Consider the following 27,269-nt stretch of genomic DNA (forward strand, 5'->3'; position numbering starts at 1 on the left):
CATCTTGCATAAATGTTGTCTCATGCTTAAGTTGATGGCTACTTATGTTTTCATGAAGAAATTGTTTCTAAGCTAGATGCAAAAGGCAGTAAGAGTTGATCCTGAAAACCCAGTGTCTTCTGCTGTCACTTCCCTGAATTGAAATAATTAGCTTTAAATGTCTTTTGGCAGATAGAGAGAGGAAAACTGCATGGATGTATAGATGTTGGGCTTTCAGTGATGTCTGTGAAGAAATCAACAAAATGTATTGATTTGGATACAGAAGAACATATTTATCACTTAAAGGTAATTTAAGTAATTTAGGTATGCTCTGCACCTACGAAAGACTGTGTTCAATCTAAATAAATATAATTATAATTATAAATATAATTACTGGCGTTCCCTTGCATGAAGGAAAAGGTTGGGAGAAAACAGATTAGCATAGTTCAGCCATTTAATATCTTTTAAAAAATATACTGCATGGATGTAAAAACAGCCCTGCTAATCCGGCCCAAGGCTGATCTAGTCCAGTATCCTGTTTCACACAGAGGCCCACTATGTACTTATGGTATGATATGGCATGCACTGTGTCATAGATTTATTATTGATGGACTAATTATTATTTCCATATTTTTGTGTGTAGAATATGATTTTGCATGTTGTTCCCCTGCAGTAGAGGAATAGATGTAGTGTAGTAGTCATAAAACCAGAGCTATGGAAGGTCTGCTGAATTTATAGTAGAGTGAAAATGAAATCATTTTGCCCCTCTGTATTTTATGCTCAGGTAAGGTAAATCAAAGTTCCACTGCTGAATTCTGCTGTTCTTCCATAGTCTTCAAAGGTCTGTGGAATGGATTCAAAGAACCATGACTATTAGGAAAATAGTCCCTAATGTTGCTCTGTAAATGCTTGTGCAAAGGCTTGCACTATAATATGTCAGTTCAAGAGGTTGCACTAGTTGTGCAAGTGAAAGAACACCTTTGGATTTATTTTCATTTTTCTTGCAAAACATTCTAGTGCCAAGTGAAAAGTAGCTGTTCCTTGAGCAAAAGACACCTTCTGCATGCAAAAGAGCACCTTCAAATCAAACCCTGCATATGCAGGGTTTAGACAGCAATTAAAGTTTGACTTTAATTACTTGTCTCTAGGCCTCTCTCTCTCTCTCTCTCTCTCTCTCTCTCTCTCTCTCTCTCTCTCTCTCTCTTCATCAGGGCAGTTTTTGAGGATGGAATGTAAGCGTTTCCTTTTTCATACTATATTGAACTAAGCCTTTAGGCAGTGGTTCTCAAGCTGGTATTTGGCAGTGACTGCAAAGGAGACCGTAGAATGTGCATCATTGCCTGAAGTGGGGTCACAGCAATGCCCTAATCTACATACAAGACAAAATGGGGCAACCTGGGGCCTCTATAGCCATATCAAAGGTTGTGGGTAGTCGCACTTAAGAAATCATGCCTTAATATGCTGTTTGGATCCAGGCCTCTGATCAAGAAGGTGGGAATAGGATTCATGTCCAGAAAACGCGTTTTAATCTGATTTTTGTTTGCATATACCACCATTGTTGAAAATGTGCAAAGCAACAAAGGAGAATTAAAATGTTGCCAGTGCTACTTTAATGCTTGCATTGCTGGCTGGTCCAGAACTCCGGCTGACTAATTTGGAATTTAAAGCAACAACAACAACAAAAAAAACCTTCTGCAAGAAAGGAAACAGGCTGTGGTCTGTGCATCACCCCATGCCCTTTATACACATCCAACCCTTTGTGCTGCAGCCTATGGGTGTCACCACATAGCATAGTATGCGTTTTTTTCTGTCCTTCCTCCACACACACATCCTCAGTAACTTGTCCTGAGGAGCAGAAACAGGCTATACAGAGAGTTCCTCGCATTATATTTGTAGCTCCACTTTCTTTCAGGAAGGAAGTCAAGTTGGTATACATGAGGGCAAGGGGCAGGCAGCCACCCATCCAGCACTGAGCAGACCTAAACCTGCTTAGCTTCAGCAAGATGGCTGCATCAGGCTATGTTCCTTCTGTCTGCTACAGCAAAAACTTTTCTTCTCTGTAGCCTATAGTCCTATGGAGCTGTGTAGGCTTATCTGGTCGGAAGGCAGGCCCAGACAGTAAAGGAGTGATATCAAGACCCAACTGAGAAGAAATAAACAAGACCTGAAACTCAGCTGTGCAGAGTACTGATATCTTGGGGACACTGTAACTTTCATTTCTATAACTCTATTTTATTTTAGGCAAAATCTCAGGAAGTCTTTGATGAATGGGTAGCAAAGCTGCGCCATCACAGAATGTATCGTCAGAATGAAATTTCCATGTTTCCGCATGACATCAACAATCATTTCTTCCCAGCATCTTCCATTACAGACTCTGTATCGGGCCTTTTTGAATCCACAGCAAGCAGAAAGGTAGAAACTGTATGAATTATAGATGATGGACTTTCCTCAGAGAGTAGTTTGGTCTGATCTCTGTGTGAAGAGTACAGCACAGAATGTATTAGTTGGCTGAAGTTTTGATGTACAGCTGAGCGGCTGTGCAAAAACCATTATCAAAAATGTTGTGCTGCTTGGCTTTTTGGTTTGTTTTTGAACAAGCAGTTGTAAAGGACGTTAACAAAAATTATTCCTTTGGTAGCACCATAGAACCTGCACGAAATTCTGTTGGCTCCAAAACAGAATTTAAAATGGTCATGAAATGACCATAACCATAAAATAATCATAAAATGGGATGAAATGAATGTTCAGAGCGGACGCACTTGAATGTCCGTGTGCCCCTCTCAAATGACAATGAGCAGAACTGAAGTGGGTCCAGACCAACTTGAGCTGGCTCCCTGCTCCAATTTTTGCTTGCACCTCACTCCTGGCCAGGCTCCCTTCATTCCTCCCAAAGGCTGTTCAGGTCTGTATGCCTTTTGGAGCCCAAGATTTTGAGTACTGACAGTACTCTTGACCTCTGGCTGAAAAGCCTGATGCTCCAAAATGGCTGCTGCAGGCTACTGCTAAAGAGCATTTTTGTCCAGTGATCTTCAGTGAAGTGGTGGTTTCCCTCCCACTCCACTCCTCCCAGCACCATCACTTTGGACCTTCAGGGCCTTTAGTCTCCCTATTCAAATCAGTGGGGACTACATGCATCCATTGAGCTCAGTGGGCAGAGTTCATGACCCTGCGGGTCTTTAAAAAGGATGGTACAAGGGAGGGGGAGAAACAACCTGTCACTGAAGACCCTTGGAGCAAGAGGTCTTCAGTAGTGGGTTGCTTCTTCCCCCACCCCACACTTTCACCCACTGTTTTTAGACCTAAAAGATTAGTTATTTCAGTAGGCAGAATTAAAGACTCTGCAGTGGAAAATGGTTGTGTGTTGCATTCAGACTTTTGCAAGTACTCAAAAGAAAGTGCTTGCAAATCCCCAAACATTACTGAGCCAAGCACAAAGATGTTTATGCATTCCTAAGTAACTGAATGCTACGGAGTACATCTGCAGAAGAGAGGGCACTTCGCATTATCTTTTCATAAGCCAATTGTGGATTTCTACCACTCTCCATTGGATACAAAGTGCTATAGCCCTTGCTTTGTTAATTCTCTTTATCTTCTTTCTGACTTTCTGTTGTTTATAGTAATAATTTTGGTAGCCTAACCTCAGAGTGTGTCCACCAGGACCATCTAATAGTCTTCCTGGTGAAGAATAGCTTGGAACAAACTGGATCGACCTCCTAAATCTCATGGTGGCCTCACAACTGATAAAAGGCTAGCCTGTTGGTGCATAGAGATGTGATTGGATACCATTTTCATTTTTGATATATGGAAATGGCATTTGGACCTGACTTCAGTCACTCATGCGATGGTAACATCCAGATTGGACTACTGCAATATGCTCTATGTGGGGTTGCCCTTGAAGATTGTTCGGAAGCTTCAGCTGGTCCGGAATGCTGCTGCAAGGATGCTTGTGGGTACAAGTTGTTTCATGAGTATCACACCCATCCTGCAGCAGCTTCATTGGTTACCAGTCCGCTTCCAGGCTAGATTCAAAGTGCTAGTCTTGACCTTTAAAGCTCTACATGGCTTGGGGCCGGGGTACCTGTCAGACCGCATTTCCCAATCTGAATCTGCTTATCAGCTCAGGCCCTGCTAATGGCCCCGCCACTAACAGAGAGCTGGTTGGTGGGACTAAAGACAGGGCCTTTTTGGTTGTGGCACCTCAGCTTTGCAATGCCTTCCCTGAAGAGCTTAACCATGCTCCCTCCCTCAGTGTTTTTAAAAAACATCTTTTAAAACACCTTTCTAAGGAGGCCTTTTAATCTCCATTTTTGGTTATATCTGGTAGGTTCTTTAGCTTTTTATAAATTTCAATTTTTAGCTTTTAAAATAACTTTAATTTGAACCTAATAATGATTGTGGTTTTTAATCTGACTTTTAACTTGTTTGTTTAATTTGGTTAATTTTATTATTTTTATTGTATCTTGTATCTATTTTATTGTTGTGAGCCGCCCCGACAAGTAGTGCACTGGAGGGGCGAGGTATAAATATTTTAAATAAATAAATACTAAATAGTACAAACTAGCCTTCCTTGACCAGTAATAAATAAGGTTGATAATTATAGCAGAGGGCAACAGTTACAAGGTACTGATCATGTGAGTTGTGTATGTGGTGGTGTTCATTCACCCTCCCAGATTAACACTGCAGATAGAGCCTTTACTGCATGCAGTTTTGTAAATGGGGGTGAAGAAGAATTACTTTTGCAAGCCTTCTGAATACGACCTTCAGCCTTTGTACCTGGCTTTGAAATGTCTTTCATTATAACGACAACTGGAATATGCCTGTTAATGATGAAATCTTGTTTTCTCCATGGAACAGAGAGGCAGCTTGACACAACAAAGTTCAATGCAGACTGGAAGTAGCTTATCATTCTCCTGTTCAAATAATGAGCCAAGGATACCACCTTGGCTTCAGTCTTCTGAGGATATGGAAAGATGCTCAAAAGGTGATTTTTTTTCAAAGGGCTTCAAACTTGCTTTGCTTTCACAAACTTTTCTGATACAGTTTTCTGTGACAGAGTTGTGTCCACTGTGTAATCTTGTAAATTAACCTTTAAAGCAAACTTTTATCACAAGGTATAAACAAGTTTATAGACTGATGCAGAAGATACCTTTACCACCTCTGTACTCCAAAGTCAACTGCCCTGTCAATTACGTCGGCCTTAAAGGACTTAAAAGACTCTAAATATGACTGCTGTTCGGTTAAGAGTCTGAAATATTTTATTGCCTATTGAAAGGGTGAAAAGCTGTAGCAGCCTTTTTTTTTTTTTTAACCTGTGATGTGTGCCCACTGGGAAGCAACATGGTTTTCTTTTCTTCCTTTTTCAGCCACCAAGAATAGGAGTCCTTTGGCTGAATTGAATCTTGACAAAAATATTACAATACAGAGGAGTACATCTTTGCTATAGTAGTATGCCCTTTCTTGCCCTAGTTCAGGAGCTACTCACTGTGGGGATCATAAATCAGTTCTCTCCAATTTGCTTCTTGTGCCTTCCTCAGACCAGAAGGGGTCAGAAATCTTGAGACTGAATATCTTTTATTTGCCTAGTTGAGACATCATGGGAAACCTATGATGTGAACAAGCCTCTGTGAGCTACAGGCTCAGACACTTCTCCCTTCCTTCTCCTCTCTCAAGTATGCAAGAGAAGGAAAGGGGAAACATTTACCTTTCCTTTGAATTAAACACTCTTGTTAGATCTGTACTTGGAAACTATGGTTTATTTCAAACAATGGAGGGAACAAACTAGGACCTGAAACCACAGTTTGACCCTGATTGTTCCCTAAAGTGGCTTGAAACAAAACCACAGTTCCCAAGTTGAGATGTGATATGGAACTGTGGTTTCATAGCAGTAGAAATAGCTTTCTCTGTTGTGTGCAAAAGCATGTGAGCCCATGGTTCTCAGAGGTTCATTCAAGCAGAGGGAGACTATGGTTTCCTATTGTCTCTTTCCCCACCCCCTAATGCTTTCCCACCCAAATCTCAGAACCTCTTTTTCAACAAGCAGGAGGAACAAGTTGGTCACATACAAGGGAAGCTCAAGGGGGGCAAGCCCCCCCCCCCCAATAGCTGCACCTCCACTTATTCCTTCATTTTTGTTTCAGGAATCTAATATGTGGAACACTGCTCACCCACCCAGAAATGCGCTTTGCGTCTTCTGTGCCCACCCTCCAGGTTTTTTCTGGTGTGCCAGTGGTCACATGTGGACTACCTATTGTTTGTTTGTTATATTTTGCTGCTTATAAAGACTTCCAAAGCTGTGTACACAGATAAGCAGTTTAAAACACATCTAAGGCCAGTTGAAAGTTTTCTCACCACCTTTAATGAGAGAGAATGGGGAGAGAAGAAATTTTTAATCATGTGGAAAAAACTGAATCAGATTCCATGTACCCCCACCCCACCCCACAACTAGGGATGTGCACAAAACCAGTTTGCGCAGTTTCGTTCGAGTCTGGACTGGACTAGGCATGTTCGGTTTTGACACCCCCGAATGGGGGGCCTGGCTTAGTTTGAATCGGTTTGGAGGTGGTGGTGGTGTTGTTTTTAAAAGCTAGACTTACCACACCTGTGGGCTGGGGGGTGCTGCTGCAGCCACAGGAGTCTTTGGTGGTTCCCTCTCCCCCCCCCCGCCAACCTCCTGTGGGCCATTTTGGCCCATTTGGGGGCTGTTCCGGCCCTCTGTGAGCGAGTGGTGGCTATTTTTGAGGCCACCATACATGGGCATAGGCCATTTGCATGGCCGGGTCACCGGACCATGCAAATGGCCCATGTGCATGTGTGGCAGCCTCAAAAAATGGCTGCTACACACTCACAAAGGGCCAGAATGAGCCAAATCACCCCTTAGGAGGCTTCGATGGTAGTAAATCCGCTTATTTTTTAAAACAACATTTAATGTCAGTGGCACCTCTGAACTGGCCTGTAGGGTTCGGCTCAACCTCAAGGCAAACTGGGCACAGTTCAGCTTGAAGTCAATCCCTCAAACCAAGCCTGTTCGAGCTTGAGCCTGCTCAAGGTCGAGCCAGCTCGCACATCCCTACTCACAACCGCAACACTACAGTCCAATATGCATGGAACACCTCCAAGTTTATTTTATGTGTAGGTCAATTTTTAATTAGGCTTCTTTGGTTACATTATTCAAAGACAATACTAACTCTGATGCATAAGAATTAGGCACCCCCATAAAGCGTATTCAAGAAAACTAATAATTACAATAAAAATATTACTAGATGACATTATGCTTCTAAAGTAAACAAGCTGTGCATCCATATCAAGTTGAAATTTACTAATGCAGTAACAAACAAAAGGTTGATTATGTTCAAAGCTTTCAGTAAATTTCTTTTAGACAATCGTTCTTTCATAGATGGTGTGATTTGCTCCATCCTTTTTGCTAAAATACTTCTACTACTTTAATTTTATGGATTCATCAAATTCATTTTTAATAGTTTTAAGGTATTCTGTGAGAATGACAGCAGGCTTGAACAATATCTGGTAAACAGTCACATTTCTACTTGCTGCAACTCAATTGCTCAGCAGTCATTTATAATCAAAAGCTGTGCTGACAAAATTGCTCTACATATTTGCGAATTTTGTGCAAAACCACTGAAAAGTTGTTTCCTTATTCCCAACAGACCTGTCTCACTGTCATAACTATCTCTTGGAGATGAGCCAGCTTTTGCAAAGCATGGAAGTTCTCCATAGGACATACTCAGCACCCACAATAAATGCCATGCAGGTTAGTTGCAGAAATTGCTGGTTTGGGTGGCTCATGTTAGCATTCTTCCTAACTTAATGATAAATGGCATTCTTCTCTTTCCCTTGTGCTGTTCTAAAGGGGATCCCTTTTGAAAGTCCTAAAAAGGAAAAAAGAGCACACAGAAGATGGCGTTCTCGAGCAATTGGAAAAGATGCTAAAGGAATGTTGCAGGTAACTGATCTTTCCCTTCCATAGCCTATAATACAGTACAGATGCACTGGTGGAAACTCATTTTCTCTGGTATGAGTATAATTGATAGCCTCAGTAATTGCTCTCTGTGACACATAGTTATTTAATATTGCTGGTATAAGCAACATGTAGTATGAGCAGAGGGTATTGTATTAAATAAACTACCTTTCATCCATTGAAATCCTAATAATAACACTTATTTTCAGGGCTGGATCTATTCATTTGGAGAGCACCCATTGATTTTGGTTGCTGAATTTATATGGACTGCATCTATCTAGAAGGGCAAGGAATGTAGAAAGGGGACAGTGTAGTGACAGAAAGCACCATTTGCATGCCTAAGGTCTTGGGCCAGTCCCAGACTTCTCCAGTTATGGGATCTTGAGTAGCAGGGCTGAGAGAGAAGCCTTAGGGTAGAAGGTCTTGAGCTAGATGTATGGTTGGTCTGACTCGGTTTAAAATAGAGCCTTATATATGCTGTAGGGTTGGGGGTTGCTGTTCCTTCTAACAGGGATTCCCAGATGTTGTTCACTACAACTCCCAGAATCCCTAGCTGCAATGGCCTTCGGCTGGGGATTATGGGAGTTGTAGTCAACAACATTTGGGAAATCTCTGTTAGAGAGAACACTGGTTGGGGTACTCGTCAATTGACTGGTCAAATATTATCAATTGACTGCCTAATTTGGCTATAAACACATAGTCCTTATCAAGAGTCAGCTCTACACTTATTGCATCCTGGTGTCATCTGATAGCAATGGCAATAGCAAGGGTGCTTTGCTTCCCAGCCCTGCTGGAGTCTGGATTGCATATGCACACAATCCTCATTTAGGAACAAGTCTTCCTTGCCCTGTCACACACACACTCTCTCTCTCGGCCTACTGCCTTTCTCCCTAATTAATTTGCTTTCCCCCCTTCTCCTACTGGCCTGCTGTTGTGTCTGCAAGCATCTCTAAACAAGGACACAGAGTTCAGGATGCAAAGTTCATTAAGCAAGGACTTGCAAGCAGGTATTGGAGATCCATTGGTCTAGGGTTGCCAGCTAGCTAGAGTTTTGCCCTTAGAGTGATTGTCACAGGATTCAAAGCTGGGGGTGGGGGTGGAGGTGGAATCCAGCCAAGCAGTGTCAGCTCGTAATGTGTGAGTCTGCATTGTTAAGGAGTGAAGGCTCTATGCACTCAAAACATTGCATGGGAGCAGTGACTGCATTTGTAGTGTATAGTACACATGAAAGCTGTTTTGCTGCAAATGCAAATGTGCTGTGTGGCTTCATGCAGCTCCAACCCTTTACAAGAGATTACAGTGGAGGTGGTTGCCACTCTTTTGCAGGGCATATTTGGTGAGACTGCATGTGAGTGTTTGATGTGGATGAGACCAGACAAGCCAGAAAGCCCAGCGTAGAGCCCAGATCTCTTCCCTTCAGTTGACTGACTCTCTGCCATCTTATCACAATATTTGTACCTGGGTCTGGCAAGGTAGCAGCTGGAAGCAAAGAGAGAACTGTTGAACCAACACAGGCTAGTGGCAAATGGAGAGGTTATATAGGCACCAGGAGTCCCACCCCTTCGTGGAGCTGAAGCTGGCCCTCATCCCATAAAACGGAAAGCCAGGAAATTTAGGACCAACAAAAGGAAGTACTTTTTCACACAGCACATAATTAATCTTAGGAATTCTCTGCCAGGGGATATGGTGATGGCCATTAGCTTGAATGGCTTTAAAAGGGGCTTAGACAAAGTCTCGGAGGACAGGTCTATCAATGGCTACTAGTCTGGTGGCTATAAGCCACCCCCAGCCTCAGAGGCAAGATGCCTCTAAATACCAGTTGCAGGGGAGCAATGGCAGGGGGGAGAGCGTGCCGTCATCTCTTACCTGTGAGCTTTTCAGAGGCATCTTGTGGACCACTGTGTGTGAAACAGGATGGGCCTTGTGCCTGATCCAGCAGGGCTGTTCTTATGTTCTTAAAGCAGGTACCTGAGCTGGCCTTCCTCTCCTGCAGTGTAGGCCCATTGGGAAGGGAACCATGAGCAGGCAGGTTAGCACTTTGCTGACATTGTTGGTGTTCAGTCCTGGCATAGCATTGCTCCTACTCCTGGGATCCTGGGGTTCTGGTAGGGCAGGACAGGAGCCTTGCTGGGGCACACGGGGTTTCCATGGCTCCGAGGAGGAGGCCACTATAGGAGGGGCAATGGGTTTTGGCTGCTCAGGGTCTGTTAAATCTAGGGGATTTTGTAGGGGCTGGCGGTCTTGCCTGGATCTCCTGCACATCTGAATCCAGGTGGGTCCTGACCCACAGGCAGCATTTCAGGTGGTACAGTAACTGTGGGGCCACTGCTACCTTAAGCAGGCCAGACTAAAGGTGAGACACTGGACACCAGATTCTAGTCTCCAGACAAAATATCCTGAGGCTGTTCAGCTCTGGGTGCCAGATTGTTTACAAAGGGAAGTCATGCCCAGGAGTCAATCCTAACCATAAAAGAGGAGGACCACAAAAGACCAAAGGTAAACAAATTGGAACATCAATTAAAAACATGATACAGACATATGAAAATGGATCTGTATGTGTAGTATTAATACAGATCTATTTTTCATATGTTTGCATCATGGTTTTTGACTGAGGCACCTGCCACAATTCTTGCCACAATTGCATTTGCTGTGGGGAGGAGGCACCACCATGTTTTTGCATGGGTGTCTGGTAAATAATCTGAGAGCCTGGAGTCCTCTAATCATTTCTGCAATTCGTGTAATTCTTTCTGTTCTTTGTTACTGGGTGTTTTTTTAAAAAGCAAAAACACTAAAAAACCCCACTTTAATAACAATTATTTTACAATATTTGACTGCTATTTGAACAGTCAGTTGACCAAATTTTGTGTTTTTCTTTTTTCAACCAATCAAATGCTCACCCTAATATATGCTGTCCAATATGCTTTTGCTTTTGCTGTGGCTGTGCTTTAGCCTAGCAATCCCACCCCTCACCCTCTCTTCCCCCGCACCTCCAATCCCCTGGATTCAGCAAAACGATTAATGAGAAGCTGGAGCGCAACACTGCAGGTTAGTGCCTCTTAACCTCCCCTGCCCCCAAATTAGATACCCTACTTTCTGAGATGTGGCAAGCATCTGGAATGGGACAGCTGAACAGAATGAAAAAGGAGTAGCATAGGAGAGTAAAAGACATACAGACCTGGGCCAGAGTTTACTTAAGTTTAAAAGGTGATAACATGAGTAATCTGCTAATAATGATGTTAATTCTTGAATCATGGTCTCAAACCATTCTCTGTTTTGTTTTGGTGTTTTACATGGACAAGTATTATAATCGTCTTTGCAAATTCAGCAAAGCTATTACTACTAATTTTCTGCTAGCAATATCCTAGGTACAGTAAAGGACACAGACGTTATGTGGATCCTGCCCAAAAGGCTTACAGATTATATTAGGTCCACTGGAATATGTATATGTATATTCATTTTATTACACTTGTATCCTATCTTTCCACTCTCATGGAACTCAGGGTGACATACATGGGGTTCCCACATGGTCACTCATCCAGGCACTGAGCAGACCTAGATCGGCATGACAATATCATGCAGCCTCAGTCCATGCCCATTTCTCTGAGAAGATGGATGAGGGAGGTGGTGGTGCAGTTGTAGGTACAGTGAGGTTGGAATAATTTTGGAAAGACTTTAAAATGTGGGTTGAGGGAGGAGGAGGAGGAGGAAATGGTGATGTACTAAGGAGAAAGAGAGAGTCCTAGAATTAAGCCCTCTTCCTCCCTAGTATAAATGTTCTCCAGAACATCTGGAGAAGTCTGCCTGCAGTTGCTTTCTACTTGTGTGGTGACTACTTTTAACTGATACTGTTTTGATTGTTTTTAATGTTGTTTTAGAATATTGTTTTTAAAATTTTAAATTGTCATATTTTAAATTTCTTGTTTTTGTTTTTAACTAAAGTTTTAATGTTTTTATTTTGTTGTAAAATGCCCCGAGATGTAAGTTTTGGGCGGTATAAAAATATGTTAAATAAATAAATAAATACTTGGAGTCAGGTCTTCTCTGTAGCTCAACAGATTCAGAGTTTGCCCTCTCTACTAGCCTCTAAGAGAGCTTTAAAAACAGCTTTAAATCTTTTTTAACCTGTTGTTTAGATTTTTTTTTTAAATTAAAAAATTAATTGGTCTGTGTTAACTTCTGTATTTTAACTGGTTGGGTTGTAATTAATTTGTAAACCACTTAGAAATGTTTAGTTAAGCAGTATGTAAATGTAGTAAACAAGTACACAAATAATAAAGGGAATTATGAGAAAATAAGCTCACGCAGAGTGGCGAGAGATGCAGTTGAGGAGAGAAAGCTGCAAAGTGTTCAGTACAGGGAATAAAAACATGAAGCTGATCTCAAGAAGGATACTGGGCAGATGTTTAAGGTAAGAGACACCTTCACTTAAAGAGACTAGCTCAGCATAGGCTCGGAACAATCTGAAACATGTAGAAAAATGATAGAAATTAAAGCCCCTCACCAAGCAAGGGGTAGACTGCAGTGGTATAGGTGATGAACAGCACCACTTCAGAACTGTTGTGTATTAAAATGCATAAGCAAGACTTCCAAAACATTCATTAACGCTTCAGGCAAGCTAAATGACAAATATAAGTGTGTGTGAATTCTCATCTTTTGACTTGCAAGTGTAATAGTCCATTTCAGATCAAAATCTTCCTTGCTAAATCTTTGCTGCCAGCTTGGAACCTTTTGTATTAATATGAGATATGGTGTATGTTCTGTGTAGGTACCAACTGTTCTTTCTGCTCCATTGAGACTGCATGCTTCCAATCCTAATTTGTCTACATTAGATTTTGGGGAAGAGAAAATGTACTCTAATGGTTCTGAAACAACGCCTGAGTTTTCTAAAATGCAAGAGGACTTGTGTCACATAGCACACAAAGGTAAGGAGGATTTTGTTCAGCATGTTAGCTTTTATTATTGTCTGTGTTTTATTATCGTCTATCTGTGGGGTTTGTGGAAGATCAAGGAAAATAGTGGCCTACAGTTATTTGGGAAGCAGGATGAAAAAGTTAATTGGCTGACATTCTCTGCAGGGCTACAAAATTAGAAGTAGCCCTGTGGAGGTGCAAACAGATTGGAGCTTAACTGCATTCCAGTCTTTTCCCACAGCCCTGGCAGTGGTGGGGGATGAGGAGGGAGAAGGTGCAATTATCTCTCCTCATAAGAACAGCCCTGCTGGATCAGGCCCAAGGCCCATCTAGTCCAGCATCCTGTTTCACACAGTGGCCCACCAGATGAATTCCTTCCTCTATGTTCAGCTTTTGTTTCCAGGAATCCATCCCTGAGGATGGCATAACCCTCAGGGACAGATTCATGGAGATAAAAACTACATCTGGAGAGAGCCCAGAAGAAAATGTCGGCCATTGGTCTTTAATATGTCTATTTCCTGCCCTCCCCAAGTTGGGAGAGTTATCAAAATGAGAAATTGTCATATGAGCACTGAACCTTTTGAACTGCTTTAACCTGCCCAGTTATTCTTTGCAGACAAAATCTTCTGTATTCGGGCTGACTTGGACTCCACTATTTCTGCAGGGTCTATAAAGGAGGTGTTCAGCGATCCCTCTTGCAGTGTTAGGTTGGATGAGTTTTAATCTGTGACTCCTGATGATGTGGACAAGCCGCTTGGGGCAGTGCGGCCTACCACTTGTTCTCTTGCCCGACCTGGCTGTTTCGATCTAGCAAGGAGATTGTTAGAGGTGGCATGGTCAACATCATAAATGCATCGCTGAGGGAGGGGAGGGTACCTCCATGTTTGAAGGAGGCAATAGTTAGGCCTCTTCTTATGAAGCCTTCCCTGGATCCCTCAGTGATGAATAGTTATAGGCCAATCTCCAGTCTCCCTTGGTTGGGCAAGGTGATCGAGAGGGTGGTCAACCAGCTCCAGGTGGTTTTGGAGAAAACTGATTATCTAGACCCATTTCAAACTGGATTTAGAATGGACTATGGGGTTGAGACAGCCTTGGTCGGCCTGATGGATGACCTTTACTGGGGAATCGACAGAGGGAGTGTGACTCTGTTGTTTCTCTTGGATCTCTCAGCAGCATTTGATACCATCGACCATGGTATCCTTTTGGGTCACCTGGGGGAGTTGGGGATAGGAGGCACTGCTTTGCAATGGTTCCGCTCCTATCTCTCGGACAGATCCCAGATGGTGGAGCTTGGTGACAGTTGCTCTTCTAAATGAGAGCTGTTATATGGAGTCCCTCAGGGCTTTATTCTATCACCAATGCTTTTCAATATCTACATGAAACCGCTCGGTGAGGTCATCAGGAGATTTGGTGCTGGGTGTTATCAGTATGCAGATGACTCCCAAATCTACTTCTCTCTTTCATCTGCTTCATCAGGAAATGGCGTTCATTTCCTAAATGCCTGCCTACAGGCAGTAATGGGCTGGATGTTGGATAACAAATTGAAGCTGTATCCAAGCAAGACGGAGGTGCTCATTCTAGGGGCTCAGAATCTGAGGGATGAGTTAGATCTCCCTGTGCTGGATGGGGTTACACTCCTCCGAAAGGAGCAGGTGTGCAGCTTGGGAGTACTCCTGGACCCAGGCCTCACCCTGGTGTCTCAGGTGGAGGCCATGGCCAGGAGTGCTTTGTATCAGCTTCGGCTGATTCCACAGCGGTATCCATTCCTTGAAGAGGACGACCTCAAAACAGTGATGCACCAGCTGGTAATCTCCAAGCTTGACTACTGCAATGCACTCTACGTGGAGCTGCCTTTTGTATGTAGTTCGGAAACTTCATTTATTTCAAAATACGGCAGCCAGATTGGTCTCCGAGGCAACTCAGAGAGACCATATGATGCTTGTTTTGAAACAGTTGCACTGGCTGCCGATATGTTTCTGGGCAAAATACAAAGTGCTGGTTATTACCTTTAAAGCCCTAAAAAGCATAGGTCCAGGTTACCTCAGAGAACGCCTTCTTCTGTATGATCCCCACCGCATGCTAAGGTCATCTGAGGAGGTCCATCTCCAGTTACCACCGGTACATCTGCTGGTGACTCAGAGGTGGGCCTTCTCTGTAGCCGCTCCTGGGCTGTCGAATGCGCTCCCTGCAGAAATTCGTTATTTGAACTCTTTACTGACCTTCAGGAGAGCCCTTAAGACTTATCTGTGTGGCCTGGCCTTCCAGGGTTTTTAAATTGTTGAAGGGTTTTTTTTAATGTACCCCCCCCCTTTTTTTTTCCTTTTTAGGGTTTTAAAATTGTTTTTAACTGATTGTTTCATGGTATATTAAATTTCTTGTTTTTATTGGTGATTGATTTTAACTGTTTTTGTTTTGTTTTTGAACTGCCCTGAGCCAAATTGGGTAGGGTGGTATAAAAATTCAATCAATCAATCAATCAATTCTCTTACTGTTACAACTTTATCTGAATGTATGCTATGTGTCGAACATTAATCCTGCAATCTAGACAAAAATAAGGTACATTTTATAAATACTTCCCATACACCATATTTCCCTGTACCTGGCATTCAGTTTTTAACAACAAAGGCTATTCATTTTTGTGGCATACCAGTCCAGTTTGGACTGTTAGAAGCTGAATGGAAGACTTGAGATCTTCTAACCTGGAAGGCATTTTTTAAAATCAGTATCTAAAAATGCAGCTGTATATTGCATCTGGTTTATGTGTACACATACTTGGAGTAGCTGGCTGAAGTTGGCATTTGTGATGTAAGGGGGTTGCTATGGTAGTAACCTATTTTTAGTAAATGCAGATGAGGGGGAAAAAATCATTTTTAGGAGCTAAAGGGCCAGCTCAAGCTGGAACTAGTCAGCCTCTTAAGAAAAACAGAAATATCAGTAGTTATACTTTTTCTAGCACAAATGCTAAATCTCAGACTCTGTATCCATTTCGGCTGTGCTCTAGCTAGAGAGGAATGGAAATCTCAGTAATGAAGCAGATACTTCCTATGAACTACTTCATTGTTTTATAAATAGGAAGTGGTCTTAAGAGTACTCCATTACATTCAGTAATTTTTTCTACCTCAAATGACCGTTTTCCCCCTTTTGTAGATAAAACACTGACTTCTTATAGTTCCTTTTCAGTCTACATGTTGCTCATTGTGATTAATCTCACTATTGAGCTGTTTCCTCAGCCTTTATTCATAAGACACTGCTTTGATACAGCTTCTGTCTTGCAAACACAATGCTCGCTTCTGTTTGTATTTAAGGAAGAATGCATATGCTCAGCCAAATACATGCTATTGAGAATTAGTCCTGTAGATATATTTGGAACATAGTCCATGTTTATAGTTTGTGCCTCTTAGGGTAGATTCCAATGGTCATAGTCACATGAGGATAGCAGGTGTCATAAGGTAGCCCAAGATAAAGATAACACTTTCATAATTTGGTAACTTAGAAGAGTAGCCCTTAGTGGAAGAAGATGACCATATGATGAGATTATCAGTAAGTGAATGGGTTGCTATGTCATCCAAACCCACGGTTAGCTAGTGGCAATTATTCCAGGCATTCCACGATCCTTTCATGTCACATTACTTCTACTCAAAAATATATGTTTTCAAAACAGTTTAATCATTGGCCTTGCTTTCCTTACTTTTTGTTGATTTGTATTTCATTTCTAAGAAAACTCACTGGGGAAAATAGTGTTTAAAACTAATTTAAACACTGTGACTGTTTAGAACTGTGACTAATCACAGTCACAAGTTATTGAGTCAGTGTGGTGAAGGGGTTATAAAGCTGGACGAGGGAGTGGTTCCAATCTCCACTTGGCTATGAAGTTTGCTGTGTGTGACCTTGAACAGTTTCCTATTTCTTGGTCTTACCTCTCCTTCACAGGATAAAATGAGTTAACATCATTTATGCCTTGGAATACAAAGGTGACTAAATAATTGGTGAAACCCCATCTGGCTATCAGCAAGCAAACATTAATTCCTGTCAACAGTTGCATTATATACCTAATGCCACCATTAAAGTGAACAAGTAGTCTTCAGTATTAGTTGACTGAATTGAGGTGTGAACTAATAAATGTCTGAAGACTAAAGCATATCTGGGAGAGATTAGTGGCTTTATCATGTGTACAATACTGTATTGTTTACCCCATTTAATTTAATTTCAAACAATCTCAGTGTTCATGTTCTTGTATGCAGTTGCCACATGGATAGTCAGTGCTGTCATAGAGGATGGATAATTTGGGCTTCACAGCCAATTTCCTTGGATGATTTTCAAGTTACCCAGACAGTATATGCACTAAGGTTTTATCTGAAATAAGTACAGCAACAGAACTAGTCTTATGTAGCAGACTTTTTCCTCTCAAGTGCCTGCCTTTTAATGCTACACATGTGGACAAATGTGTTGGTACTCCTCCATGAAAAAAGAAGAACCCACAATTGTGTCTGAAATAACTTGAAACTGACAAATGGAATTGGCACCCATCATTGTTTGTTCCGCATTTAATAAAAATCAGACTTTGCTTTAGAGTATTGATGCAACAGAATATTTCAAATAATCACACAAATGAAAATGGCACGGACAACAGTGATGGGACCCTTAACCTAATATTTTGTTGCACAACCTTTAGAGGCAATCACTGCAAACAAGTGATTCCTGTAGCTCTCAGTTGGAACTTCTGCATCTGTCAACGGGTAGTTTGGCCCACTCTTCCTGAGCAAACTGCTCCAGCTGTGTCAGGTTTGAAGGGTGCATTCTCCAGACTGCATGTTTCAGTTCTTTCCATAGATGTTCAATAGGATTCAAATCAGAGCTCATAAAAGGCCACTTCAGAATAGTCCAGTGTTTTGTCCTTAGCCATTCTTGGGTGCTTTGGGTCATTTCTCCTGCTGGAGAATCCATGACCTGCGACTGAGACAGAGCTTTCTGACACTGGGCAGTACGTTTCACTCCAGAATGTCTTGATAGTCTTAAGATTTCATTGTTCCCTGCACAGACTCAAGGCACCCCATGCCAGACGCAGCAAAGCAGCCCCCAAACATAACCGAGCCTCCTCCATATTTCACAGGAGGTATGGTGTCCAGTTTTACAGGTGAAACTCGGAAAATTAGAATATCGTGCAAAGTCCATTAATTTCAGTAATGCAAATTAAAAGGTGAAACTGATATATGAGACAGACGCATTACATGCAAAGCGAGATAAGTCAAGCCTTAATTTGTTATAATTGTGATGATCATGGCGTACAGCTCATGAAAACCCCAAATCCACAATCCCAGAAAATTAGACTATTACATGGAACCAAGAAGACAAGGATTGTAGAATAGAACAATATCGGACCTCTGAAAAGTATAAGCATGCATATGTATTCAGTACTTGGTTTGGGCCCCTTTTGCAGCAATTACTGCCTCAGTGCGGCGTGGCATGGATGCTATCAGCCTGTGGCACTGATGAGGTGTTATGGAAGACCAGGATGCTTCATTAGCGGCCTTCAGCTCTTCTGCATTGTTTGGTCTCATGTCTCTCATCCTTCTCTTGGCAATGCCCCATAGATTCTCTATGGGGTCAGGTCAGGCGAGTTTGCTGGCCAATCAAGCACAGTACACTGTATACTTTTCAGAGGTCCGATATTGTTCTATTCTACAATCCTTGTCTTCTTGGTTCCATGTAATATTCTAATTTTCTGAGATTGTGGATTTGGGGTTTTCATGAGCTGTACACCATGATCATCACAATTATAACAAATTAAGGCTTGACTTATCTCGCTTTGCATGTAATGTGTCTGTCTCATATATCAGTTTCACCTTTTAATTTGCATTACTGAAATTAATGGACTTTTGCACGATATTCTAATTTTCCGAGTTTCACCTGTATCTCATCTGTCCAAAGGACATTCTCCCAGAAGCATTGTGGCTTATCAATATGCATTGTAGCAAATTCCAGTCTGGCTTTTTAATGACAAAACTGGAGCTTTTTGGCAAGTCACATCAGCTCTATGTCCACAGACAAAAAAAATGACGCTTTCAAAGAACAGAACACCATACCTCCTGTGAAACATGGAGGAGGCTCAGTTATGTTTTGGGGCTGCTTTGCTACATCTGGCATGGGGTGCCTTGAGTCTGTGCAGGGAACAATGAAATCTCAAAGACCATCAAGACATTCTGGAGTGAAATGTACTGCCCAGTGTCAGAAAGTTCTGTCTCAGTTGCAGGTCATGGATTCTCCAGCAGGAGAAATGACCCAAAACACACAGCTCAAAGCACCCAAGAATGGCTAAGAAGAAAACATTGGACTATTCTGAAGTGGCCTTTTATGAGCCCTGATTTGAATCCTATCGGACATCTATGGAAAGAACTGAAACATGCAGTCTGGAGAATGCACCCTTCAAACCTGACACAGCTGGAGCAGTTTGCTCAGGAAGAGTGGGCCAAACTACCCGTTGACAGGTGCAGAAGTCTCAACTGAGAGCTACAGGAATCGCTTGTTTGCAGTGATTGCCTCTAAAGGTTGTGCAACAAAATATTAGGTTAAGGGTCCCATCATTGTTGTCCGTGCCATTTTCATTTGTGTGGTTATTTGAAATATTCTGTTGCAACAAAACTCTAAAGCAAAGTCTGATTTTTGTTAAATGAAGAACAAACAATGATGGGTGCCAATTACATTTGTCAGTTTCAAGTTATTTCAGATACAATTGTGGGTTCTTCTTTTTTTGTGGAGGGATACCAACACATTTGTCCATGTGTGTCTATCCTGGCTTTAAGGTGACTCTAGTGTGGTGTTGTGCTGCTTTTGTCTCCATTGCACTGTGCTGAATTTTTCTACATTTTGTCCTGTGGATTGTGTCCTTTCTGTAACACAGACAATTTCTTAATTTTTTTTGTAGTGTACTTTACCTTAAAGTCGGCTTTTAGTACGATATCGTCAGAGAGGGAGAAGCTAAAGTTGATGTTTGAACATGATTCAGTCTCATCTCCATCTGCTCAAATAGTTGGACTGAAGAATGCCTTATCATCTGTAAGTTGCATATGTTGATTGTGCTGATGTTCTGAGACATAAATCACTTGTTATCTCTTCTTGCTTTGATCTTTGTGTGTGTTTCTAAAGCTCATTGAAATGAGAACAGAAGAATGAAGCCAGAAAGCTTTCATGGCCTTTCAGAGCTTTGGTGTGCACATCCATTTGACTCTGTAGCAAATTGAAAATAAGTATGATGATGAGCAGGTTGTGTGTGGAGGATCATCCAAGTGTGTGGAGGATCATCCATATTAGAGAGACCCTTCAGGAGGCATAATTTGTCTCTGGGTGCTGTGCCTACAGTCATTGCACCCTCTGCACGTCATTCCTGTTGTGCAGGCCACCCAGTTTTGCTCCTACATCAGTGTGTTGCTTTTCCCCATGGGAGTGAATAGTAGCCATTCAGTTATCAACAAGTACATTTTGAGAACAACAAAAAGAGGTTCCTGATGGGTGAGTCTAACTATGCCTAGGGTGACTTCCCCCCTCCACCCAAACTCTGGCTCAGATTACAACCAGTTTGCTTTGTCTTATAACACTTAATGGGAGACATTAAGAACTGAAGAAGTTCCTATCTGCATGGGCCCTAATCTGGTAGTATTAGGGTGTGACAGAGCTTGGGAATCAGCACTTACCTTCTCTTCCCCCCCCCCCCCCGCTTGTTGGATGCTAGCAAAATTCGGTAGTGGCCCCAGTACCTATCACATTGCTTTTGGAAGTTGTGAGGAATTAGTCAACAGCAATGAAAATGTCAGGCAGTTACTGTATATTATGTGACAAATTTGAAATGTCAGAACTGAGTGTGCATAGCTAACTTTTAAAGAGCTGCTTTAGTTTTTCATGAAGGCTTTTTAAAAATAGTAGCAACTGAGCAATTTAGCATGTGCCTTGACTACAACACTGTGTGCTGCGTGGTGGAGAATGCATTTCACTTTTTCCTTTCCCTTTAATAACATCTGAGACTTTGATAATTGATGCTGCTGCTAAGCAAGCTAGAATTTTAACCAGATTACTAACTCTGTTCTCTTGGATAGGAATGTGCTGAAACGGTTCGGATCAAACCAGCCCGCTGTGAACTGGGCCGGTTAGAACGGTTCAATTTTGAACTACTTTGAAACAGTCTGTGCACATCCCTACTCTTAGATGCTTGTTGACACTTTAGCATTAACCTGCACTTTTCACTCTATTCTTTAGTAAATTGATGATGACATAAAGATGTTGATTTAAAGCACAGCTCCTATACTGGCCAGACTGAGTTCAAAGCAATATAAAATTGACTTTAGAATACATGCTGCTAAAGCTGTTGGTGATCACAGTCATCAGGCTAACAGCAGTTAGTTTTGACAGGGAGAAGAAGTGTGTCTGTTGCTCTCATAGGTTGGAACATATGGTGCACGCTTATGGTTGGAAGCAGAAGTGAACCAAGGGGTGGTTCACTTTACAGACCCACATACTCAGCTGCAGTAAATAGAGAGTGACACTTACTGCTCATTTGACAGAAAGTCCATTTCTGAACACCGTTTCAAAGTTGCATGTATTTTGCTTTATCATGGCTCTGCAGCTTGGTCTACATATTCAGCAGGGTAAGGTGATAGAATTCTGATGTGGTAGAGTGGATTGTACCACATCAAGCTGCAGGTGAAGAATGACATTTTTTGAGTGCTTCCTCATTTTAAAACCTTCTCTGCAAATATACCCTTGCACATCAAAGAAAAATGTTCTACTTTGGCTGATCTGCGGGTTCTCTACTTACCGTTTTTTGTTCTGTTTTTGTTGTTGTTTTTGCAAAGGAGCATTCAAACAACATTATCCCCTACCTGCAGTCTAAAGTGGTCCATTCCACTACCTCATTCCCACTTTTTCCTGCATGTGTAGACCAGACCTGAGTGTGCAACCCTCTCATGCTCACCACCTCTTAATAGTTCCAGTTTAGGTAGCAATTTTGGCCAGTGTCTTCACACTTAAGGGTGAGAAATAGCCTCAGACAACATTAGAGCTATACAGTGGCAACTTTGGCCTGAGAATACATAAACATTTTTAGTTATGATCAACTTAACATAACTGATACATGATTAATCTTCAAATTAAAAATATTAATATTTTAAAACTTTGTATTCTTAAATCCTGGAACAAAGCTGTCCTATTGCCGTATCATATTTGACTGTTAAATATACTGTGTGTTGAAGCTCTTGCTTGTTGTTCACTCTTGTTCTTTAAATCATATTCTAACTTCTGTTAAAAGCTTTGGCCATTTTATTCAAGGTTTCTGGTTTAAAATCAGTTGAGCTACGTGCCAAACTATTCAGGAAACCCCATGGGCAAGGAGGTACCTTTTTAAAGTAGTGGCTCCTTTTTTTATATTTAGAAGAATTGGGGCAGTCTTATTCGTACCCTGTGCATTTCCCATTCCTGAGCAGGAATGGGAGTTATACAGGGTGGGCTTGCTTGATGGGCAACCACCAAATGACCAAGTCCTAGCCAAAATTGTGAACCCCTGAGTATGCCTTCAGAGTCAAACAGTAAATTTGGAGATGAGCAGCCACAAAAGATAGAAGTGAGGTTCAACTTCAAGGCTCAACCAATTGCCTCTCGTTTCGCCCCCAGGAACAAATGCATTGCTATGGTATGTCTGAACTGCTTCTCTCTTTTTCTCACTCCCCATCATGACTATCCAGAAAAATGAAATGCAGGCAGCAGCAAAAAGCAATGCTGTGTACATTACTTCTTCCTTTACAACATACAGAGGTTGTTCTCATGAGCAGCCAAGACGGTGCTAGGGCAGCAAACTTGCCTATAGAGCCCATCAGTTAGCCAAGGTTAAGGGCGCGAGTACGCCCTTAACTCGGGCTAACTGCTTGTATGTGAGCACTGGCTGTTCGCAACCCGTGCTGGCACAGGAGTAGGCTTCCAGCCGTCGCCGGGGAGTGGGGGAAGGAATCTCCAAAATGCACCGTGCACTTGTGTGGTGTATCTTGGGATTTCCAGTCCCAATCCCCACACCTCCGCACTGCCTGGGGCAGCAGCAGACCATCTGGGCACGCAGTTTGCGCACCCTGGCCCGCCCAGATCCGGCAGCCAGATCATCTGCAAAGAAGGCGAGCTTCTGCTGCCTTCTCTGCCACCTGCCCTCAAGCCTTCTCACATGATTGTGAGAAAGGGCTCATAATTAACTTATGGAATTCACAGAGCTAATGTATAGTGGTGGACCGAAGCTGCCAGCCTGTCTGTTGCTTGACTGCTCCACCTTGTATATACAGTGCAGGTCCCTGGTTAGCACTCGGGCATCCTCCGGCCCTTCCATGCTGCATACTTATTCCAACTTGGAGCCTTAACATGTGATTTAATTATATGAGATGCCTTCAAATAATTATTTAGATGCTGCAAATTATTTGAGATGCATGGTACTTTTTTTTTTAAAAAAGTGTGATTTAACTAAATATATGTGTTTTTTTCCTGAATCTTTCAACACTTGCTGAAGCCAAAGTTGAATTGGTCATGCAGATTAAATCAGCATCTCCCCTGCTCCTCCACTTCATAGTAGAAGGAAATACGACTTCCTTTCCCCTCCCCTCTTTTCCCAACAAAGTATTCTGATGCTCATTCTTTTATTTGCTGCAGAAAGTTTTCTTCTTCTTCTTCTGGAAAGAACAGAGACAAAACTGAGGACTCAGGATCTATTTCAAAATAAACATGCTATTACTTCCAAAAAGGGGTTGTCTGCTTGAGGTGAAATATAGCCTTTGTATTAGGAGAATGGCTTAAAGAATGTTGCTCCATGTAGTCACTGCCTGTTAAGGCAGTCCCTGTCTGTACATGTGCATTTCTGCCCACCCACACAGGCTCCAATTTTGTGCTGCCGACTCATTTGCCACCCACATGTATATTAGTGATTTCCACAACAAATGTATATGGTGTGGATGGTATAGCTGCATCATAGGGATTCATTATGAGGAAAGGTTATTAGACACCAGAGAGGCTAAACACTGGGGGGAAAATCCTAGAACATAAACTGAGTAGTACCCCACTGCCTTGCACGTGAGAGGGGGGTGTAGTTGGCACATGACAGTTGACAGTTGGCACTGTCGTGGGAGGACTGCTGGTCTTGTGGTAGCAAGCATGACTTGTCCCCTTAGCTAAGCAGGGTCCACCCTGGTTACAAATGAATGGGAGACTTGATGTGTGAGAACTGTAAGATATTCCCCTCAGGGGATGGAGCTGCTCTGGGAAGAGCATCAGAAGGTTCCAAGTATTCTCTCTGGCATCTCCAAGATAGGCCTGAGAGAGATTCTTGCCTGCAACCTTGGAGAAGCCGTTGCCAGTCTGTGAAGACAATACTGAGCTAGATAGACCAATGGCCTGACTCAGTATATGGCAGGTTCCTATGTTCCTATGTTCAACTGTCCAAAAGACAGTCAAAATGAATAGAAGAAATGGAGGTGTGTAATGAAGCCTTATAGGGGTTCATTGAGGGAAAGTTATTATACACCAAAGAATCCAAACACTTGAAAAATAGTGACCACACGTTTTGCTCCATAACTCCACTTCTACAAGGGCTACAGCTTAGCTTTCTTTAAAAATGAAAGCTGGGAATCTGGGGAAATTAATAGAAGGTATCCAAATCTCGAATCGATTTGAATCGAATCAGGTGTGATTCAATTTGGATCCGAATCTAGCCAGTGGACCATAGGAGTGATTTGTTTTATCACCAAATCACCCAAATCAGCTAGATTCAGGTACAAATCTATTTGTACCCGAATCAGTTTGCACATCCCTAGTAACAGTGGTGTGCACATATAAACTGGGTTTCCTTCATAAAGTGTCGAGCTGCCCAGATTGATTTTATAGAGGGAAGGTTGTCACTCAGCAGAGCATCTGCTTTGAATGCAGAAGATCCCAGGTTCAGTCTCTGGCATCTCCTGCTGGAAAGCCACTGTCAATCAGTGCAGACACTACTGAGCTAGATGGACCAAGGGGCTATTGGTATGAGGCTGTGTCTCTTATTCATATGAGAAATCTTTCATATAGAGACCAGAATTAAAATAGACTGTCTTGGAAATATTCATTTCTACAGGAAGGTTCCTAACACAGCTAATAATAATTAGAATAAAACACTTCAGTCAGGTTTTGCTTCTCACACTTCATTTATTTTATCGTCCATCTAAGACAGCTTAATGGGAGTCTTAATAGGGATGTGCACAAAACCAGAAAATCTGGTTCAGTTTGAATCGAACCGAACCAAGTCCAGTCCAGTTTTGTGCGCACCTGAACCGGGCCTGGCTCAAATTTGAGCCTGGTTTGCATGGGTTCAAGGCTGTACTGGTAAAGGGGAATCTGGTAAGGATTGCCCTTTATCAGTACAGGGGAAGGGGGGACTAGGGGGCCTGAAAAAAAAGAGTTGGGGTGGGAGGGAAGGAAAAATTAACCTTGAATTTGCCATCACCACTGGTGGTGGCATCCTTGGGGGTGGTTGCGGGGGGTGGCTGAGACTCCCCACCCCTGCTGGAGTGGGCAGACCTGGTTTGGGCCTCTGTGCTTGTGCAGGGGCAAATAAAATAGCCTCTGCCTGCTCTGGCAGCGGGGGGGGGGATTCCCTACCACCACCCCTGAGACTATCACAGCAAATTCAAGGTAAATTTTTACTTCCCTAGTGCTCTCTGGCTGGTGGAGGCCCATGAGCAATGCATCCATGCCCATTGCTGTGCAGCCACCCCTGGCACAATGCATCACCACATTGACACATGATACTGGGGGGTGATTGGGGCTCATGCCTAGCAATGGGGCACTTATGCACACTCTTCCAGCCAGTGAAGGAAGCTCCTTATTCACTGCTGGGGTGCTTTCCTCCTTTCTCTCTGAAAACGATGTTCTCCATCAGCTGGGAGTCGAGAGCACACACAAGTTCCCCGTTGCTGGGCAATGCGTCAATGGTGCAATACATCAATGTGCTTATGATGCGTTGTTGATGTGTTTTGCCGGGGCTGGTGGGGGGCATGCCTAGGGAGAATGGAAGCATGCATGCAGCAGCAAAAGAGAAGGCTGTGAAGTGGGAGCAGCGGCCACTCTAGTCTCCAGGCCACTATTGACTTTGCTGCACCACTGCTGTGTTTCAAACCATGTAGAAATACATGTAGTCTTGCTTAAGATAACAAAGATGCTGCTGAATACATAATATTCTGTAGTGTTTGTTCCTGTGAGCCTGAAGGACAATAAATACTTTGATGGTCACTGCCAAGAATTGAGCTGACATCTTGATGTATTCTTGGGAGAAATATAATATAAATATAATTTCCTGGAGATGCTAAGCATCTCCAGGGAATCGTAGAGGAAGGGTTGGCAAAGAAGGTGTGAACAAAAATGACCCTGCCAAATTAGCCTTGGAATGCGATGAAGCTATTCAAATACAGTTACTGAAAGTGGCCCTCTGGCTGTATTCCCAGCCGAGCTCCTTAGGAGTGATTTAAAACCCCATGGGAGATGTTAACTATATGCTGAATTCTTTGTCCCAAAGGATCAAACGCCAGTCAGGAAGCCAGAGATGTTGGTCCCTGCTGGTCTCTTTTGACAATAGATTTTTAAAAGTTTGTTTTGGAGTATGAATTTAAAATGTGGTGTCTTATTATTGCAGCCAGGCTTCATCACTGCGCTAGCTTCATGACATCTTGGTTTAATTTAACACTTGTTAGCAGTATGGGTTCTCTTAATTTAGCAGGAGGAGAGCAGCTGGCCCTATCCATCTCCAGCACAGCATCCCTCCGGTGGCTGTTGCTGGTGTCTATCTTGTTTCTTTTTTAGACTGTGAGCCTTTTGGGGACAGGGTGTCATTTTATTTATATCTATATAAACCACTTTGGAAACCTTTGTTGCAAAGCAGTTCATAAATATTCATATAAATATTCAGCTGGTTTTGACCTTTAAAGCCCTTAACTGTTTGGGCCCGGGATACCTGAGGGACCAACTGCTCCCAAGGGTTGCCACCCACTTGACACGACCATCTGAGGGGGCTCTGCTCTGGGTGCCAACAATGAGGGAGGCTTGGTTATTTTGCACACGGGACAGGGCCTTCTCTGTTGCTGTCCCCAGACTTTGGAATGCTCTCCCAGTGGCCATTCGCTCCTTGGACTCCATCACAGTTTTTAGAAAGCTGGTTAAATTTTGGCTTTGTATCCAGGCCTTTACATGATTGTTTTATTGCTGCTTCTGTGTGTGTTTATCCATGTACAGTTTTTTGTGTTTGTATATTATATATTTTAAATCAGATTTGTTTTTATATTTTTAGCTTACTACTTTTAACTGTCATTTTTATTATATGTGTTTTAACTTTTGTAAACCACCTTGGTATTGTTTTTAATGAAAGG

The 27,269-nt window shown here is 42.4% G+C and overlaps 1 protein-coding gene across 9 annotated transcripts in view; it reads left to right on the top strand.

Annotated features, from left to right (window-relative positions):
• Positions 1-27,269, top strand: part of OSBPL3 (oxysterol binding protein like 3) — a 145,913-nt gene that overhangs the window by 76,183 nt on the left and 42,461 nt on the right. For all 9 annotated transcript variants that reach the window (XM_053266466.1, XM_053266463.1, XM_053266472.1 and 6 more), the window contains 7 exons: positions 172-285; positions 2,221-2,391; positions 4,834-4,960; positions 7,641-7,744; positions 7,844-7,936; positions 12,717-12,873; positions 19,784-19,914. In XM_053266466.1, coding sequence (XP_053122441.1) covers positions 172-285; positions 2,221-2,391; positions 4,834-4,960; positions 7,641-7,744; positions 7,844-7,936; positions 12,717-12,873; positions 19,784-19,914 — 897 coding nt within the window. The remainder of the gene's footprint in view (positions 1-171; positions 286-2,220; positions 2,392-4,833; positions 4,961-7,640; positions 7,745-7,843; positions 7,937-12,716; positions 12,874-19,783; positions 19,915-27,269) is intronic.

This window comes from Hemicordylus capensis, chromosome 6 (assembly GCF_027244095.1).
Source record: "Hemicordylus capensis ecotype Gifberg chromosome 6, rHemCap1.1.pri, whole genome shotgun sequence".
NCBI classification, from domain to species: domain Eukaryota; kingdom Metazoa; phylum Chordata; class Lepidosauria; order Squamata; family Cordylidae; genus Hemicordylus; species Hemicordylus capensis.